The 19846-nt window shown below is 41.1% G+C and overlaps 1 protein-coding gene across 1 annotated transcript in view; it reads left to right on the top strand.

Moving 5' to 3' along the window:
* LOC134480021 (disks large homolog 5-like) overlaps window positions 1-19846 on the top strand; it is a 61088-nt gene that overhangs the window by 25406 nt on the left and 15836 nt on the right. The window contains 2 exon segments of the mRNA NM_001430116.1: window positions 11656-11824; window positions 13038-13055. Of these exon segments, the coding sequence (NP_001417045.1) occupies window positions 11656-11824; window positions 13038-13055 (187 nt within the window).

The following is a 19846-nucleotide window of genomic DNA, read 5'->3' as shown; positions in this document are numbered from 1 at the left end:
TTCTAGCTGAGCACAAAGGAATCAAAGTGGTATCACACAATTAAAAGTACAGAAAATACACACACTCATGGAAAGTAAGTAACATAAACAATACAACAACTGAAAGGGTCAGGGGAGAAATAAATAAGGAAAATTTAAAATAGGTCTAATCTCTTTGTCTACTATCAGAAGGAGAGAATTTGGAGTGTGTGCTCTTGGGATTATGCCTTGAATTGGCTCACCACATTCCCAATTTCCCTTGGCAATGATAAGATATCTGATTCGGCATTACACATTGGAAGTGTGTAATTTGCCTTTTGATTTCATAGGGGGAAATAATTACGGGACTGCCTGGAGTTTTATGAAGCTCTTTGGATGAACTCTGTAAACTGTGAAAGACTACAAGGATTTTCGAAAGTGTGGGAAATGCATTTTTATTTTGATATGTATAAGATCCTATGGAAAATTGTGAGTAGGATATGGTGAATTGAATGATAATGGCCCACATAAACTCACATGTATGCATGTTTGGTTTCTTGTTAGAGGAAATGTGTGGGAAGTATTATAAGATATGCATTGGTTGGAGGAGTATTATGGGATTGGGCTTTGAGGTTTCCAAATTCAATACCATTTATACTTAACTCTCACTTTCTCTGTCCCCAACTTGCAGATAAGATGTAAGCTCTCAGCTAGTTCTCTAGAAATATGGTGACCTACCTGCTGCCATGTACCTCAGCATAATAGTCATAACTCAGAATCCTTGAAACTGTAAGGAACAATATACTCTTTCTTCTATAAGTTCCCTTGGTCATGGTGTCTCTTCACAGCCTAAAAAACAAAGATTGGAAGGAATACTTAAGTGAAAATTTTCTCAATAAAATACAGGCAAATAAAATTCAGACATATACCAAACATATCAGGTACCATGATCAAGATGGCTTGACTACAGAGGGGCAAGAATATTTCAACAAATACAAATGAATAAACAATACACCACATGCAACCAAGAACAGGAAACACATTGCACTAGAGGCAGACAATTTCTTTGGACAAATCTCACAGTGATACATGAAATAGTCCTGGTGAATCTGGGATATGGAGAAGATATACATTAACATTATAAAGGCAATATACAAGGCCAACAGCATCCTAACTGGAGAAAATCTTAATGCATTTCCCTAAGATAAGTAATAAGTCACAGGTGTTCAATCTTTTCATCTAATCCAAGTAGTATGTGAAGTCTTACCCAAAACAAAAAATAGAAAGATGGAAAGGCCATGTCCATATGAAGGAAAGCAGTCAGAATTTTCTGATTTGCAGGTGATACGATCCATATATAAACAGCACGAAGTTTCCACTAGAAAACTCCTACAGCTCATAGACCCACTCACTAAATCACATTAAAGTCAATAAAATTCCTGTATACCAACAATAAATATCAACAAACATACCAAGAAAAGAAAGCCACTCAGAATAGCCTTAAAAATTTTGTAATAAATCTAAGGAACTGAAGACTTGCTACAAAGAACACATTAAGAAAAATAAGAAAAAACTGAAGAAAGCAGAAAATGAGGACACCTCATTTTCATGTATCAATATGACTGATATTTTTTATCGAATTCCTACCAGAATCGTCAACAAGTTTAAAGCCATCCCGTCCTAATTGTGATGCAGGGCTTCATTTGAATGAAAAAAAGATCTCAACCAATGAAAGCATAAATGAAGGGCAGTCAGACACTGCCAAATAGTAAGACAGTAAAACACTGCAGGACGCATCATCTTTAATAATTTCAAGTTCATTTTGGGGAATAGTAAAAAAGAAACCTAGCCTGTTGATACAATGAGAACAAACACAATGTCTAAAAGAAGATAATAAAGGACACAGATATTGGTGTATGTTCTCATCAGCATCTCGGTTTTGACAAAGAGGCCAAAGTAAACAAAAGAAAACAAAAAACCCACAACCACCACCTCCACACATAAGGTGCAGTTTTCAACCCGTTGGTTGCAACTACTTCCTGGGGCAATCACATAGGAGACATACTTTATACAGGATATTTACATTACCATTCAAGAGAGTAGTAACCTTACATTTATGACTTAACAATGAAATAATTTTGTAGTTGGGGGTTGGCTACCACAACGTGAAACACTGTATTCCTTGACATGCTTTTGGTCATGGTATTTGTTTTGAAGTAACAGAAATGTGACTGATATATAAACTGGTACCAGAGGGAGTGGACTTGTTTTTGTGAGGAATCTCTTGTTTTTTGGAGGAGGGTGGAATACTTTGGATTGGGAAAACTTTTGAAATATGTAAGCAGATCATAACAGTCCATTTTAGTTTGCTGCATGGGAGACATAAGAATTGTGAGTAGTGTGCAAAATAGAGCCTCTCTAATGAGACTTCAAAGGATTGCAGGAACTCTATTCGTGACTGGCTTAGAAGCTATTAACATTATTTTAGCAAACAATCTGTCTCGTTTCTGCCTGTATACTAAGAAGATACCTAAAGCTAAATAAAAAAGTAACTGAACGCTCTCTGCTCCCAGAACCCTTGAGAGAGAGAGACCCAACGGCCTGGTCAGGTGGGCACTCCTGAGGCTGCAGAGCGGAAGAGACCACCAACACTGCTCACCCCTGCCCACATCCCTGGCCCAAGAGGAAACTGTATAAGGCCTCTGGGCTCCCGTGGGGGAGGGCCCAGGAGTGGCAGGACCCCTGCCTGAGACACCGCCGGAACCTGAAGGAAACAGACTGGATAAACAGTTCTCTGCACCCAAATCCCGTGGGAGGGAGAGCTAAACCTTCAGAGAGGCAGAAAAGCCTGGGAAACCAGAAGAGACTGCTCTCTGCACACACATCTCGGACGCCAGAGGAAAAAGCCAAAGACCATCTGGAACCCTGGTGCACTGAAGCTCCCGGAAGGGGCGGCACAGGTCTTCCTGGTTGCTGCCGCTGCAGAGAGCCCGTGGGCAGCACCCCACGAGCGAACTTGAGCCTCGGGACCACAGGTAAGACCAAATTTTCTGCTGCAAGAATGCTGCCTGGTTAACTCAAGACACAGACCCACAGGAACAGCTGAAGACCTGTAGAGAGGAAAAACTACACGCCTGAAAGCAGAACACTCTGTCCCCATAACTGACTGAAAGAGAGGAAAACAGGTCTACAGCACTCCTGACACACAGGCTTATAGGACAATCTAGCCACTGTCAGAAATAGCAGAACAAAGTAACACTAGAGATAATCTGATGGCGAGAGGCAAGCCCAAGAACCCAAGCAACAGAAACCAAGACTACATGGCACCATCGGAGCCCAATTCTCCCATCAAAACAAACATGGAATATCCAAACACACCAGAAAAGCAAGATCTAGTTTCAAAATCATTTTTGATCATGATGCTGGAGGACTTCAAGAAAGACGTGAAGAACTCCCTTAGAGAACAAGTAGAAGCCTACAGAGAGGAATCGCAAAAAAGCCTGAAAGAATTCCAGGAAAACATAAATAAACAAGTAGAAGCCCATAGAGAGGAGACACAAAAATCCCTGAAAGAATTCCAGGAAAACATAAATAAACAAGTAGAAGCCCATAGAGAGGAGACACAAAAATCCCTGAAAGAATTCCAGGAAAACACAATCAAACAGTTGAAGGAATTAAAAATGGAAATAGAAGCAATCAAGAAAGAACACAAGGAAACAGCCCTGGATATAGAAAACCAAAAGAAGAGACAAGGAGCTGTAGATACAAGCTTCACCAACAGAATACAAGAGATGGAAGAGAGACTCTCAGGAGCAGAAGATTCCATAGAAATCATTGACTCAATTGTCAAAGATAATGTAAAGCAGAAAAAGCTACTGGTCCAAAACGTACAGGAAATCCAGGACTCAATGAGAAGATAAAACCTAAGGATAATAAGTATAGAAGAGAGTGACGACTCCCAGCTCAAAGGACCAGTAAATATCTTCAACAAAATCATAGAAGAAAACTTCCCTAACCTAAAAAAAGAGATACCCATAGGCATACAAGAAGCCTATAGAACTCCAAATAGATTGGACCAGAAAAGAAACACCTCCCGTCACATAATTGTCAAAACACCAAACACACAAAATAAAGAAAGAATATTAAAAGCAGTAAGGGAAAAAGGTCAAGTAACATATAAAGGCAGACCTATCAGAATCACACCAGACTTCTCGCCAGAAACTATGAAGGCCAGAAGATCCTGGACTGATGTCAAACAGACCCTAAGAGAACACAAATGCCAGCACAGGTTACTGTATCCAGCAAAACTCTCAATTAACATTGATGGAGAAACCAAGATATTCCATGACAAAACCAAATTTATACAATATCTTTCTACAAATCCAGCACTACAAAGGATAATAAATGGTAAAGCCCAACATAAGGAGGCAAGATATACCCTAGAAGAAGCAAGAAACTAATCGTCTTGGCAACAAAACAAAGAGAATGAAAGCACACAAACATAACCTCACTTCCAAATATGAATATAACGGGAAGCAATAATCACTATTCCTTAATATCTCTCAATATCAATGGCCTCAACTCCCCAATAAAAAGACATAGATTAACAAACTGGATACGCAACGAGGACCCTGCATTCTGCTGCCTACAGGAAACACACCTCAGAGACAAAGACAGACACTACCTCAGAGTGAAAGGCTGGAAAACAACTTTCCAAGCAAATGGTCAGAAGAGGCAAGCTGGAATAGCCATTCTAATATCAAATAAAATCAATTTCCAACTAAAAGTCATCAAAAAAGATAAGGAAGGACCCTCCATATTCATCAAAGGAAAAATCCACCAAGATGAAGTCTCAATCCTAAATATCTATGCCCCAAATACAAGGGCACCTACATATGTAAAAGAAACCTTACTAAAACTCAAAACACACATTGCACCTCACACAATGATAGTGGGAGATTTCAACACCCCACTCTCATCAATGGACAGATCATGGAAACAGAAATTAAACAGAGATGTAGACAGACTAAGAGAAGTCATGAGCCAAATGGACTTAACGGATATTTATAGAACATTCTATCCTAAAGCAAAAGGATATACCTTCTTCTCAGCTCCTCATGGTACTTTCTCCAAAATTGACCATATAATTGGTCAAAAAACGGGCCTCAACAGGTACAGAAAGATAGAAATAATCCCATGCGTGCTATTGGACCACCACGGCCTAAAACTGGTCTTCAATAACAATAAGGGAAGAATGCCCACATATACGTGGAAATTGAACAATGCTCTACTCAATGATAACCTGGTCAAGGAAGAAATAAAGAAAGAAATTAAAAACTTTTTAGAATTTAATGAAAATGAAGGTACAACATACCCAAACTTATGGGACACAATGAAAGCTGTGCTAAGAGGAAAACTCATAGCGCTGAGTGCCTGCAGAAAGAAACAGGAAAGAGCATATGTCAGCAGCTTGACAGCACACCTAAAAGCTCTAGAACAAAAAGAAGCAAATACACCCAGGAGGAGTAGAAGGCAGGAAATAATCAAACTCAGAGCTGAAATCAACCAAGTAGAAACAAAAAGGACCATAGAAAGAATCAACAGAACCAAAAGTTGGTTCTTTGAGAAAATCAACAAGATAGATAAACCCTTAGCCAGACTAACGAGAGGACACAGAGAGTGCGTCCAAATTAAAAAAATCAGAAATGAAAAGGGAGACATAACTACAGATTCAGTGGAAATTCAAAAAATCATCAGATCTTACTATAAAAACCTATATTCAACAAAACTTGAAAATCTTCAGAAATGGACAATTTCCTAGATAGATACCAGGTATCGAAGTTAAATCAGGAACAGATAAACCAGTTAAACAACCCCGTAACTCCTAAGGAAATAGAAGCAGTCATTAAAGGTCTCCCAACCAAAAAGAGCCCAGGTCCAGACGGGTTTAGTGCAGAATTCTATCAAACCTTCATAGAAGACCTCATACCAATATTATCCAAACTATTCCACAAAATTGAAACAGATGGAGCCCTACCGAATTCCTTCTACGAAGCCACAATTACTCTTATACCTAAACCACACAAAGACCCAACAAAGAAAGAGAACTTCAGACCAATTTCCCTTATGAATATCGATGCAAAAATACTCAATAAAATTCTGGCAAACCGAATTCAAGAGCACATCAAAACAATCATCCACCATGATCAAGTAGGCTTCATCCCAGGCATGCAGGGATGGTTTAATATACGGAAAACCATCAACGTGATCCATCATACAAACAAACTGAAAGAACAGAACCACATGATCATTTCATTAGATGCTGAGAAAGCATTTGACATAATTCAACACCCCTTCATGATAAAAGTCCTGGAAAGAATAGGAATTCAAGGCCCATACCTAAACATAGTAAAAGCCATATACAGCAAACCAGTTGCTAACATTAAACTAAATGGAGAGAAACTTGAAGCAATCCCACTAAAATCAGGGACTAGACAAGGCTGCCCACTCTCTCCCTACTTATTCAATATAGTTCTTGAAGTTCTAGCCAGAGCAATCAGACAACAAAAGGAGATCAAGTGGATACAGATCAGAAAAGAAGAGGTCAAAATATCACTATTTGCAGACGACATGATAGTATATTTAAGTGATCCCAAAAGTTCTACCAGAGAACTACTAAAGCTGATAAACAACTTCAGCAAAGTGGCTGGGTATAAAATTAACTCAAATAAATCAGTTGCCTTCCTCTATACAAAAGAGAAACAAGCCGAGAAAGAAATTAGGGAAACGACACCCTTCATAATAGACCCAAATAATATAAAGTACCTCGGTGTGACTTTAACCAAGCAAGTAAAAGATCTGTACAATAAGAACTTCAAGACACTGAGGAAAGAAATTGAAGAAGACCTCAGAAGATGGAAAGATCTCCCATTCTCATGGATTGGCAGGATTAATAGAGTAAAAATGGCCATTTTACCAAAAGCAATCTACAGATTCAATGCAATCCCCATCAAAATACCAATCCAATTCTTCAAAGAGTTTGACAGAACTATTTGCAAATTCATCTGGAATAACAAAAAACCCATGATAGCTAAAGCTATCCTCAACAATAAAAGGACTTCAGGGGGAATCACTATCCCTGAACTCAAGCAGTATTACAGAGCAATAGTGAAAAAACTGCATGGTATTGGTACAGAGACAGACAGATAGACCAATGGAATAGAATTGAAGACCCAGAAATGAACCCACACACCTATGGTCACTTGATTTTTGACTAAGGAGCCAAAACCATCAGGGATGTCTTACTTATTTTCTCTTTCCCTCCTCAACATTTTCTCTCCTATCTAGAAGTTTTGGGAAGGAGGAGAAAGGGGCTAAAATGATAAAAAGCATAGATTATTCAATCTCTTTTTGTACTAGAAAGCAACACCAAGCCTAAAATATTTCAGGATGTCATGGATTTCGAATTTAAAATTGTATTTGCATAAATGATTGAAATCTTGTTTCAGATATAAGTATCTGCATCTTATTCACAATGTGGTGTATAATTCTAATTGTATAAAATTACTACTGTACACTGCCATGGATAATTAAGGAATGGAAATAGTACTATCCAACTATAAATAATCAGTGTTCTAGTGATGTTAGGTACTAGTTCAGTTGGTACAGAAATGAGCTTTATTTAGCTTCTTTCATATGTATTCAAAGGTACAGAGAAATTAAATCCCTTGAAAAAAAGCCACGTTTGTCCACTAAGATAAACTTTACATAAAAAGGTGGTTCTCAAATCCTTTAGAGCTCTGAAGAATCTGCCATTTCTGATATCCAAATAGTTAAAGGCTTTTCACAGTGGGAGAGACCTCAACTCCTGGCAGTGTCCCCAGTCTGTCTGAAGAAGATGATTGGAACTAAAGAACCTTACTGGAGTTACCTTCAAATGTGGCAAAGTGGCCATGGGGTGAAATACCACCCACTTACCTCCACTGCTGCCAGAAAGTTGTCCAGACTGTGGAGAAGTGGATGATGGGGAAGTCTATTGTCCCAGGCTTAGGAGAAAAAAAGAGGATAGTCCTTCAAGTGACCTAGTTCAAAGGATTGTTGTCAGAGCCCCTGACCCGTTCAACTGAGGGTGGATGACACAATGACATGGAAAAATTTGCTGACTGTCTGTCTGGTAGCCAACAATTTCTGTCATTTCTTTAGAATTGGAAGCTATTTTCTCTGAATTTCCTGTTTCTTCAGGCAACATTTCTCCATCTCAGGTCTCAGATGGAGATGATTAGTTTCTCTTACCCTTTTCTTGTCATGAGATTCAGAAAAGAAAACGAGTTCACCATCACACAGGAATGTGACAACTAGGAACCTGACAGGACCAGGGGGGACATGGGAGGTCCAGAATGAGGGGCTCGACAGACAACCCACTGCAGCATCAAAATGCCCGCCACAACTGCTCGGGCACCATAAATCCTGAGCCCCTACGGGTTTGACAACAGAGTGTGCATGGCCTGACTGCTCCCCTGGACTTTTCAAAGCTTGTATCACCCCCGAGCACTTCTGCTTGAGCAGAAAGGCAGATGCCCAGAAGCTGCTGCTGTAGTAGGAGGCAGTTATGGCAGTTAGAGGTGGTGGTGGAGGCAGAGGAGGGATGAGAGAAGCGGGAGGAGTTTCCCTGGAAGGACCAGAACAGACAACATTCTGACTACTCCAGAACCCCACCCAAACCCAGCCCACCCCACAAATCCCAAGTCCACTGCCAAACCTCTCCATGCTAAGCATTCATTTCTTCATCCCCACTGTGCTCATTTTAGTTTTTTTAAACTCCTTGTTTGTTCTCTGTGAATTTCGCATCATGCAGCTCAACTCCGTTGATATCCACCATCACCTCATATCTGAAGTCCACCCTTGCATCCTTCTCCATATCAGAGAAAAAATAATCTATTTGTGGAAGTTGAAAAAAGAAAAAAAATGGCAATATGTCCACAAAAGAGGTGTAAAATTATAAAGATGAAGCACATAAACCCTTAAATTATTTAAAATTAACAAAATTGTTTTTCATTTCAGGAGTTGTTATCGCTAATAAGTGCAAGCTATGATAAATAGAGAATAAAAAAGCTTAAAAAGTGAGAGAAAATGATTCAGGTACAAAATTTTACACTAATATAATTTAGTTCATGAAGTCCTTCTCCAATTTTGCCAAATACAAATAGACTAAATGTTGTGACAGTCATTCTTACCTGATGCATCCTATAAATTTTCTAATTTTATCTAGCTGATCAGTGTTAAAGATAAAGTTATTTTTTTGGTGTGAAAGGGGAAATGATGAGGTGAGCTCCCTTTGTACTAAGGTGTGTCAACTTTCAATTGTTAGTTCCTTACTGGCATAGAGCTAAGTGCTGGCAGCATTACTGTCTTGTCATTTCTATGGTCCATCATCAAGTTTGCTATTTTGTAGATGTTTGTCCTTCTCACCAGCTCAACACAAGCTGAGAGATCTCTTAGGTGTTGTCTAACTGCCGATTGCACATAATAAAGATCTGAAGGCCAAGATATGCTGCAGAAAGTATGTGGGCAGAACTCCAGGCTTACAGAGGAACATAGGGTGAGGAAAGCTGAAGCTGGAGCTTCAGAATAGACATGGTAGGGAAGTGATATGGACCAAAACAGGACATAGGGGTTAAGAGATAATCACCGGTTGGGTCTCAAAACTAGAAGAATGGGGTTAAATTTAGAGAAGATAGTGCATGCCCTGTGAAAGGCCTAAGACACAAACTGTCAGTCAGAATCTCATGGTAGAGCTTACAGAGGCCTGTGAGCAATGCTCCTTTGGTGACATTAGTAAAAAGAGGAGAACCCCCAAGCAGCATGAGGGTGCCTCCATTGCTAGCTCCTACATTTCACTTTCCTTTGGCAATTTGACTCCACACTGTTCCTAACAACATAATGATTTCAACTCTTTCTCCTAAGGGATTTTGTGGCAACTGTCGAAAGCTAAGCTAAGGACAAGGCTTCATGAGTGTTCCCATAACACACACCCATGTCGCAACCTAACCTACAGGCTATTTCTTGATGTGATTTCAAGCACGTGTACATAAGGAGACAGGAGAACCTTCTGACTGCTTATTCAAACTGGTATTATTTCTCAGGAATTTTTAATGGCTGATGTTGATGAGTAAGGATAATTTGACTTAAGATGAGATATTTTTGGGCAGGATTTAGAGGGAAAAATTCATTAAAATGCATAGGAATTACTCAGGTTTTTATAATCAAGCCTTGACGAAAATTTGGTCTTGCAAGCAGGAGTTGCTCAGTGGCTATGCCCTGGGAAGGTCTCCAGGAAAGGGCACCTCAGCTTATGCACTGTACAGGGAGATTATTAGCAGGGAGGCAATATCTGTTCACCATGACATCAGCGGTCCCTTCTTGGACATTCTATTGGGTCCTAGAGAGTTCTTGGCATCCTCTGTGATGTCACCAGCGTTGTAGTAACCACCAGTGCCCTACTTTTTCTCAGTCCCTGCCTGGCAGATACACAGGAAGACATGTTTTCCCGGCTTCGCAAGAATTTTGGGAGAGTGAACGCCGATTTTGGACAGACTGGAGTGAGGGAATCTCGCCTTACATCAAAAATAAATGATGGACAAAGAAAGCTGGCCTGGGGAATGCTGAGTAAGTTCTGTGAATTGTATGCTGAGCTTTCTGTCAGAGGGAGAATAGGCTTAGGCTGACCTGTCTAGCAATAGGCCAGAACAACTGGAGTATCTGCAAAGGAATTGAATTTCCATGAAGATCACAATTCCTAAAAGTCAAGGATTTCAGAACATTAGTTTGCCCATCCCCAAAGGAAGGATATGGTAAGGCCAATGCTATTATTCTGTGAACTTCTGGCCTTCACTTTTAACGTGCATATGATACGTTACATTGATATAATAACACGATCAGGAGACAATGAGTGTCCAACTTTATTGAATTTAGACAGGGCATCAATCTACTTCACTCTCATTGCTTCTTTAAATAAAGTAGATCTCTGTCTTTAGTATCAGGGAGAGAATTATGCTTCTGGCCTTATGTTCTTAGAATTCCTCTGACTTTTTCTAATTGGCAGAGATGGGACATCCTTAGCATTATAAATTAGAGTTTATGTTACAAACATTTTTTTTACAGTACTAAAACTATTTGTAGCAGGTAGACCAAGATTCAGCCTGTAACCAATTGGCACTTCTGCGGCATTTGGTGTTTCAGTTAGGGGAATTGATAAGTCCGTTAACCATGACATCCCCCGCAATGCTTTTTAAATCCAAATGGTGTGGCCTAGAGTATCAGTGCAGGACATCTGAGTATCTCCAATCACTCAAATCTTTTGGAGGTTGAATTTATCATCTGACTTCTGAAAGTACAGCGGTGAGGGTCCTGAAAGAAAGTTGTACCCTGTTAAGTTGATAACAATCCCGGAGAAGCCATCTCTGTGGTACATGCAGCATGGGTCAGCAGGCATAGGGAACACCCGGCATCTGACATCTCTTGGTCTCTATAGAGTGCTGGGAGAGTTGACTTCCACTGAGGAGGTCTCTTAGGCAACAACAAACTCTTTGTGGTGACACTGTGGTCTACACATGCTCTCCTCCTGTTTGGGGCTCACCATGGTCTATGCACACTCATCAGTTTCCCCAAAAATGTTCACTTGTGTTCTTCTACCTACAGAGGATGGGAGACTGACAGCATCCCCTGGCCCTGTGGTAATCAACAAGGAGGCCAACACGGAGAACACAGAAGAGCAGAGACTGATTAGACAGCTGCAGTCAGCTACTGAGGAGAGAAATGAGCTAAGAGATCTCCTGACTTACGTGACAGAGAGATACAGGAACAACAGGTATGCATTGCTCCAAACTGCCTTGTGTCACTCATGGACCTGCAATGTCACCTCCATCTTACTCTATTAAGGTGTTGGGGTCTAGAAAGCTGTGCCTCCCAAAATACTCGTCCTAAACCTCATTTCTGATATAGAGGAGATTCAGAACCTGACCCTTGGTCAGGAGTGAGATGGGAAATGGTCTCATCTGCTGCCTCCAGCTGAAAATCTGAACTTGTGGCCTTAGTGAGGATTCAGGGATAACGTTCCTGGAGCATGAGTTCCCAGTGTGCATTTGGAAAGCCCTTGACAGGTGGTAGCTTTGCAAGGTTCTAGGTGCTGTGAGTTTGGGTGTGTGCTAGGAAGGTGACTGAGTGAGGACTCTTGTTGCAGTAGCCTGAGGTGACAGATCCCAAATTGTTCATCTCAATGTTTGACTAGATGGCCAGAGACACAGGGCTTTTCCTTCTTTTTTGTTTACCTCTGAGCCAATAATGTGGCATGCATTTTTTCTGATTCTGATTGTGTTCTCCGTTTGCATATTTCACTCCCTTTTTCATTCTCTTACTGTTTACTTTTCTTTTCCTGTGTGTGTGTCCCAGTTTCTGTGTCTCTGTGTGTACACACCTACATGCATATGCACAATTTTTATATGTTTATATTTCCCCCCACACTTGGAATCTAGGGGTCTATGTTTTTTCCTGAGTATATTCATGTATAACAATTTCATGGTGATGTGAGTGCTTTGTTTTGGGAGCCCCTCTTCAACTGCACACTTCTTTGCCAATGTGGTCACATTTGTCTGTATATTTGTGCCATTTGGGCAGATTATACTTTTGTGGCGATTTATGTTCTCAACTCCATAATTGTGTGAATTGTGTGTCTCTACAATATTAATAATTCAGGATGTAGAATTCCTGTTGTCAAAACAGGAAAAATGAAATCACAGTTTTCTAGGTCTTGGATGTGGGAGAGCTGTGGCCTAGGCCCTTGTTAGCATAACTAGCTTGACTGCAGATCCAGCCCTTCTGAGTGAAGAAAGGGAACCTGGGAACCCTTTATCTCGATGCCGAGCTTATGGGGTCCTGGGCCCAGAATAACAAGTTTCTGAAGCTGAAGAAGCTTCCAATATGTAGAACTCAGAAATTGTCCTCCCAGGGCTGGGGTACTAGAAGACCCAGCCTGAGTTCATATATTCCTAAACGCAGATGTTCATTGGGTTTTACTCTCCTAGGGCCAGCCGCTACATCAGGTCAAATCCATGTTGGTTTGCACTGGTTAAAGTCTGAGGCCCAGATTGGCAGCCCACATTACTGTCAGGGTTGTTGTAGACTTTGCCCTGCCCACAGACACACCAGCAATGTTATCAGTTAACACATCAATGGTGACCTAAAATAGAGCTGAGTGGGTAGAAGGCAGCAAGCTGATAGCTAGCATGCAAGTCCCCAACACATCAGTTTCTGAATAACTGCCTTCCTCTCCCTGGTCTCAGGAATTGCAAAAGAGCTGGAATGGGACACACAGCAGGAAGAGAGCCTCCTGAAGAATAGGTTGCTTTCTCAGGATTCCCCTGAGGACCGCCATCCTGAATAATACCAACATTTTTTTGGATGAATACTCTCCCTCATAGTTTAATTTATTTTTTGCTAAGAAACACTAAATTTATCTTTCACTAAGCCAGTCTGACTGATTGATATCTTATTCTCTTTCTGTTTAGGATAACACCACTTGAGAGACCACTTGGGAACTGCATTGCCATTTTGCCTGCTAGAGGAGAAACAGCAATATAACTGTGCTTCTAAATGTTCACTAAGAATATGCTGTTTAGAAATATTTTTGTTATGATCTTAAATGAAGTTTTTGTTTTGTTATTTCATAGTTATATGTTCTTGTTAATATTTTTCACATCTGAAAATACTTTTATATATTTATATTAATATTCATTTTAATCATTTTTGTTTTAAATTGTATTCCTTATGAATAAAACTTGATTTGTAACTCTTGACTCTTTAGACCATCTTGCTTATTCAAGTGTTCTGTTCCCTCTTGTGCTCTTAGAACTGACAGCTAATGATGGATTCTGCATGGTCGAGAGTTCCAGGGCTAAATAGTAAATTCAAAGCCACCAATGCTTACCTAGAGTGATAGTGTGTTTTGTGTGGATAATGTGTTCTTTTCTTGGATGCACATTTTATGATGTGATCACTGCCACACTTTATCCATGCGGTCATGTTTTCTGCTAATCTTTTTTTTTTTGAAAAATTTTTTTAATTTATTTAATAATTAATAATAATTCTTTGGTTTCCGGGCAAACATCCCCCTCCCCCCTCCCCTTCCTTATGGGTGTTCCCCTCCCAACCCTTCCCCCATTGCCGTCCTCCCCCCAACAATCTAGTTCACTGGGGGTTCACTCTTAGCAGGACCCAGGGCTTCCCCTTCCACTGGTGCTCTTACTAGGATATTCATTGCTACCTATGAGGTCAGAGTCCAGGGTCAGTCCATGTATAGTCTTTAGGTAGTGGCTTAGTCCCTGGAAGCTCTGGTTGCTTGGCATTGTTGTACATATGGGGTCTCGAGCCCCTTCGAGCTCTTCCAGTTCTTTCTCTGATTCCTTCAATGGGGGTCCTATTCTCAGTTCAGTGGTTTGCTGCTGGCATTCGCCTCTGTATTTGCCCCATTCTGGCTGTGTCTCTCAGGAGCGATCTACTTCTGGCTCCTGTCGGTCTGCACTTCTTTGCTTCATCCATCTTGTCTAATTGGGTGGCTGTATATGTATGGGCCACATGTGGGGCAGGCTCTGAATGGGTGTTCCTTCAGTCTCTGTTTTAATCTTTGCCTCTCTCTTCCCTGCCAAGGGTATTCTTGTTCCCCTTTTAGAGAAGGAGTGAAGCATTCACATTTTGATCATCCATCTTGAGTTTCATTTGTTCTAGGCATCTAGGGTAATTCAAGCATTTGGGCTAAAAGCCACTTATCAGTGAGTGCATACCATGTATGTCTTTCTGTGATTGGGTTAGATCACTCAGGATGATATTTTCCAGTTCCAAACATTTGCCTACGAATTTCATAAAGCCGTTGTTTTTGATAGCTGAGTAATATCCCATTGTGTAGATGTACCACATTTTCTGTATCCATTCCTCTGTTGAAGGGTATCTGGGTTCTTTCCAGCTTCTGACTATTATAAATAAGGCTACTATGAACATAGTGGAGCACGTGTATTAGAATGGCTACTCCAGCTTGCTTCTTCTGACCATTTGCTTGGAAAGTTGTTTTCCAGCCTTTCACTCTGAGGTAGTGTCTGTCTTTGTCTCTGAGGTGTGTTTCCTGTAGGCAGCAGAATGCAGGGTCCTCGTTGCGTATCCAGTTTGTTAATCTATGTCTTTTTATTGGGGAGTTGAGGCCATTGGTGTTGAGAGATATCAAGAAATAGTGATTATTGCTTCCTGTTATATTCATATTTGGATGTGAGGTTACGTTTGTGTGCTTTTCTTCTCTTTGTTTTGTTGCCAAGACGATTAGTTTCTTGCTTCTTCTAGGGTATAGCTTGCCTCCTTTTGTTGGGCTCTACCCTTTATTATCCTTTGTAGTGCTGGATTTGTAGAAAGATATTGTGTAAATTTGGTTTTGTCATGGAATATCTTGGTTTCTCCATCTATGTTAATTGAGAGTTTTGCAGGATACAGTAACCTGGGCTGGCACTTTTGTTATCTTAGGGTCTGTATGACATCTGTCCAGGATCTTCTGCCTTCATAGTTTCTGGCAAAAAGTCTGGTGTGATTCTGATAGGTCTGCCATTATATGTTACTTGACCTTTTTCCCTTACTGCTTTTAATATTCTTTCTTTATTTTGTGCGTTTGGTGTTTTGACTATTATGTGACGGGAGGTGTTTCTTTTCTGGTCCAATCTATTTGGAGTTCTGTAGGCTTCTTGTATGCCTATGGGTATCTCTTTTTTTAGGTTAGGGACGTTTTCTTCTATGATTTTGTTGAAGATATTTACTGGTCCTTTGAGCTGGGAGTCTTCACTCTCTTCTATACCTATTATCCTTAGGTTTGATCTTCTCATGGAGTCCTGGATTTCCTGTATGTTTTGGACCAGTAGCTTTTTCTGCTTTACATTATCTTTGACAGTTGAGTCAATGATTTCTAGGGAATCTTCTGCTCCCGAGATTCTCTCTTCCATCTCTTGTATTCTGTTGGTGAAGCTTCTATCTACAGCTCCTTGTCTCTTCTTTTGATTTTCTATATCCAGGGTTGTTTCCATGTGTTCTTTCTTGATTGCTTCTATTTCCATTTTTAATTCCTTCAACTGTTTGATTGTGTTTTCCTGGAATTCTTTCCGGGATTTTTGTGTCTCCTCTCTATGGGTTTCTACTTGTTTATTTATGTTTTCCTGGAATTCTTTCAGGCATTTTCGCGATTCCTCTCTGTAGGCTTCTACTTGTTCTCTAAGGGAGTTCTTCACGTCTTTCTTGAAGTCCTCCAGAATCATGATCAAATATGATTTTGAAACTAGATCTTGCTTTTCTGGTGTGTTTGGATATTCCATGTTTTTTTTGGTGGGAGAATTGGGCTCCGATGATGCCATGTAGTCTTGGTTTCTGTTGCTTGGGTTCCTGCGCTTGCCTCTCGCCATCAGATTATCTCTAGTGTTGCTTTGTTCTGCTATTTCTGACAGTGGCTAGACTGTCCTATAAGCCTGTGCGTCAGGAGTGCTGTAGACCTGTTTTCCTGTTTTCTTTCAGCCAGTTATGGGGACAGAGTGTTCTGCTTTCGGGCGTGTAGTTTTTCCTCTCTACAGGTCTTCAGCTGTTCCTGTGGGCCTGTGTCTTGAGTTCACCAGGCAGGTTTCTTGCAGGGGAAATGTTGGTCCTACCTGAGGTTCCGAGGCTCAAGTGTGCTCGTGGGCTACTGCCTAAGTCCTCTCCGCGGCGGCAGCAACAGAGAAGATCTGGGCCGCTCTTTCCGGGATCCTCCGTGCACCAGGGTTCCAGATGGCGTTTGGTGTTTTCCTCTGGCGTCTGGATGTGCGCAGAGTGCAGTCTCTTCTGGTTTCCCAGGCATGTCTGCCTCTCTGTAGGTTTAGCTCTCCCTCCCACGGGATTTGGGTGCAGAGAACTGTTTATTCGGTCTGTTTCCTTCAGGTTCCAGCGGTGTCTCAGGCGCAGGGGTCCTGCAGCTCCTGGGCCCTCCCCTACGGAACTCAGAGGCCTTATACAGTTTCCTCCTGGGCCAGGGATGTGGGCAGGGGTGGGCAGTGTTGGTGGTCTCCTCCGCTCTGCAGCCTCAGGAGTGCCCACCTGACCAGGCGGTGAGGTCTCTCTCCCACTGGGTTTGGGAGCAGAGAGCTGCTGCGGGCCGGGCGTTTTCTGCTAATCTTAATAAAACAGTCTACAACACACGTTCATTATTGATCCTGTGTAGCACATTTTGACTAATATACATTCATATTTGTAGAGCTGTAGAAAAATTGACATTTCCAAAGGTATATGGAAGTAATCCTAATGGAGAACCATATGCTTCAGTCTTTCTTGCAATACACTCTCAATATGCCCCCACAGATAATGACCTCCAAAGTCATGTTGGGAAAAAGGTTTTGATAAATGCTGTTGTCCTAGACCATACATATGCTGTGTTTTTATTGTTGTGGATTAGGTGTAGAATGATCATTTATGTCAGTGGGTCTTTTTCTCTACTGTATGTCTGTGGCCTGTCCTGGATGAATTTCCCTCATAGTCCAAAAAAAGGAATCACATTCCCTGTTGTAGATCATTGTTGGGAACCATGTGCTTCTTCTGAGAGAGCAGCAGAGGTTCTAACCTGTGAGTCATCACCACAGATCCTGCAGGTTCTAACCTGTGAGGCATCACCACAGATCCTGCAGGTGGCTTTTGTCTTTCCAGGGCATGTGCTCCCTTAGGTGGACATGGTACCTCAAATTAAACAGAGAGATCTCAGGAAATGTGTATTCTTACTGAGCTGTGCAGGCTCAATGTGTTAGGCACCCAGGCATCCATAGAGGGCTCAGGTGGCCCCACTGCTCATTGAGGATTCAGGATGTTCCTACAGCATCACTTAGTTTCCATATTAGAGCAGATCCTTCACCTAGTATCAATGATGACCATATCTACTATGCACATTTATAAAATACAGAATGGAAACTATCTTCCTGTAGGCCTGCTGCACATAATGAATTCTTTTGATAGATATTAAGAAATTTATCTTAATCTAAGCAGTTTAGGGAGGAACCTCAAGAGCAACCATAGTGAATGCAGCCTACAGCTGTGAGCACATGTTTCTTTTGGATAGCAAGGCTGTGCAAACCCAGAACCTAGGTGGGCCAGTTCAAGCTGCCCTTTTTCCGTGGCAAATCTGGGTTCCTGTTGTAAATGTATTTTTTTCCAGGTGACTGATTTCCAATTTATGGAATTGAACTGACTTACTCAGAGTCTGAGTTACTCAGAAAGTTAAAATTCAGAAGGAATGATCCCGAATGTCCACAAACAGTTGCTGTGACACCAAGGCTTTTAAGAGCTCAGCATCTAGAGAAGCAATGTATTGTTTGTTTATTCTCAAGCATAGGTCCTCTAGTCATTCATTAGAAGCTGACCATGCCACACAAAGGGTCGTCTGTATCAAAACAGAAGCTAGTGGTACCTAGATATCCACCACACTTTCACATTGCCACTGTATTTGAGGTTCTCAGTTAATATAAAAGGACCTGGAAGAGCTTGTGTCTTGCTATACATATTCCTAATTTATTAGCCTTCAAGACAAGGTGTGCTTTGTCTTGCTAATGCTACCACTGGCATACAATACCTTGCATAATTTCTACTGACGTCTGTGACAGGAGACAATAGTTCAAGTTATCCCTTACTTGAATAAACTGTTCTTAGAGTAAATTGTAGTCTAAGTGGCCTTCCATTCTCTCTGACATTGTAAACGTTTCCAGTCTTCAGAAAAGTCTGTCACTGTCCAGTACAAATCTTAAGATGTCCACACTGTCAGCTAGGTGTCTTCATCCAGCTTGCCCTGTAATTTTGTGTAACATTAATTGTGTTCCAGCCTAAGGATTTAATTCAATGTTACAGTACTTGCCAAACATGCTGAAAACCCTGGTTTCCACCCTAGTCCTATGTGCTATGCAAAAAGAAAATAGGGAACCCCAATTGCATTTGAAGATTAGCCTCCAGCAAAAGAAGAGCCTTCATAGGACCTTTTAAGTAACTCTACGCCCCAGCTTCACCACAGCTTCCTCCATTGATTTAATAATTAGTGTATTTTCATTAATGCTCACCATATTTGTGGTGTGCAAAAAATATGCACCATGTCAGTAAAGTATGGGCATGTGTGTGTGTGTGTGTGTGTGTGTGTGTGTGTGTGTGTGTATGTGGGTGTCTGTGATTGTTCATGTCTATGTTTGAGCCTGTTCTTCCATGAACTCACTATAAAATTTTATAAAATGAATTAGAAGTCTACAGTGAAAACTGTCGAGGTGCATGCAGACTTGGGTTACTACTCTCCCATGGTACCTTGCAGATAACACTGAAATTGTTTGCCTACATTAATACAGCCTAAATCCAGGCTATGCATGATTCTCAGTGAGATTTGGACATCGGCTCCACTACAGAGAGCGACAAAACTTCATTTATTACATGCTCTTGTTACCAAGGTGAGGGAATACTTCACCCCACAGAGAGTCTGGTAGGTTGTGATGGCAGCAAATGAACTCGCTTTTCCCTGTCCTGCCTGACTTTGTCAGCAGAGTGGGCATTCCTGCAGGAAAAACTTTCACATGCTTCTTTAAAAGCACCTGTTCCTCACATCTAGATAAACTTGAAAATAGGCTTCTCCAAGTCAGTCTGAGTGCTCCTACTCCCAGCTCAGAGCTGTAACACCATAGGATCCTCCAGCCACACTGAAGGGTAGGTCCCATGGAGGAGTAGAACAAAGTGTCTCTTCTGAGAAGTGACTTAAAACAGAAGGTTGAGAAGTGATACTCAACCCCCAAGTGCTTCTTCCTGGAGAAAGCAACCAGATCTC

Source organism: Rattus norvegicus, chromosome 8, assembly GCF_021556685.1.
Source record: "Rattus norvegicus strain SHRSP/BbbUtx chromosome 8, alternate assembly SHRSP_T2T, whole genome shotgun sequence".
In the NCBI taxonomy this organism is placed as follows: Eukaryota; Metazoa; Chordata; class Mammalia; order Rodentia; family Muridae; genus Rattus; species Rattus norvegicus.
The sequence above is the reverse complement of the archived record's forward strand: the minus strand, read 5'-3'. Positions and strand labels throughout refer to the sequence as shown.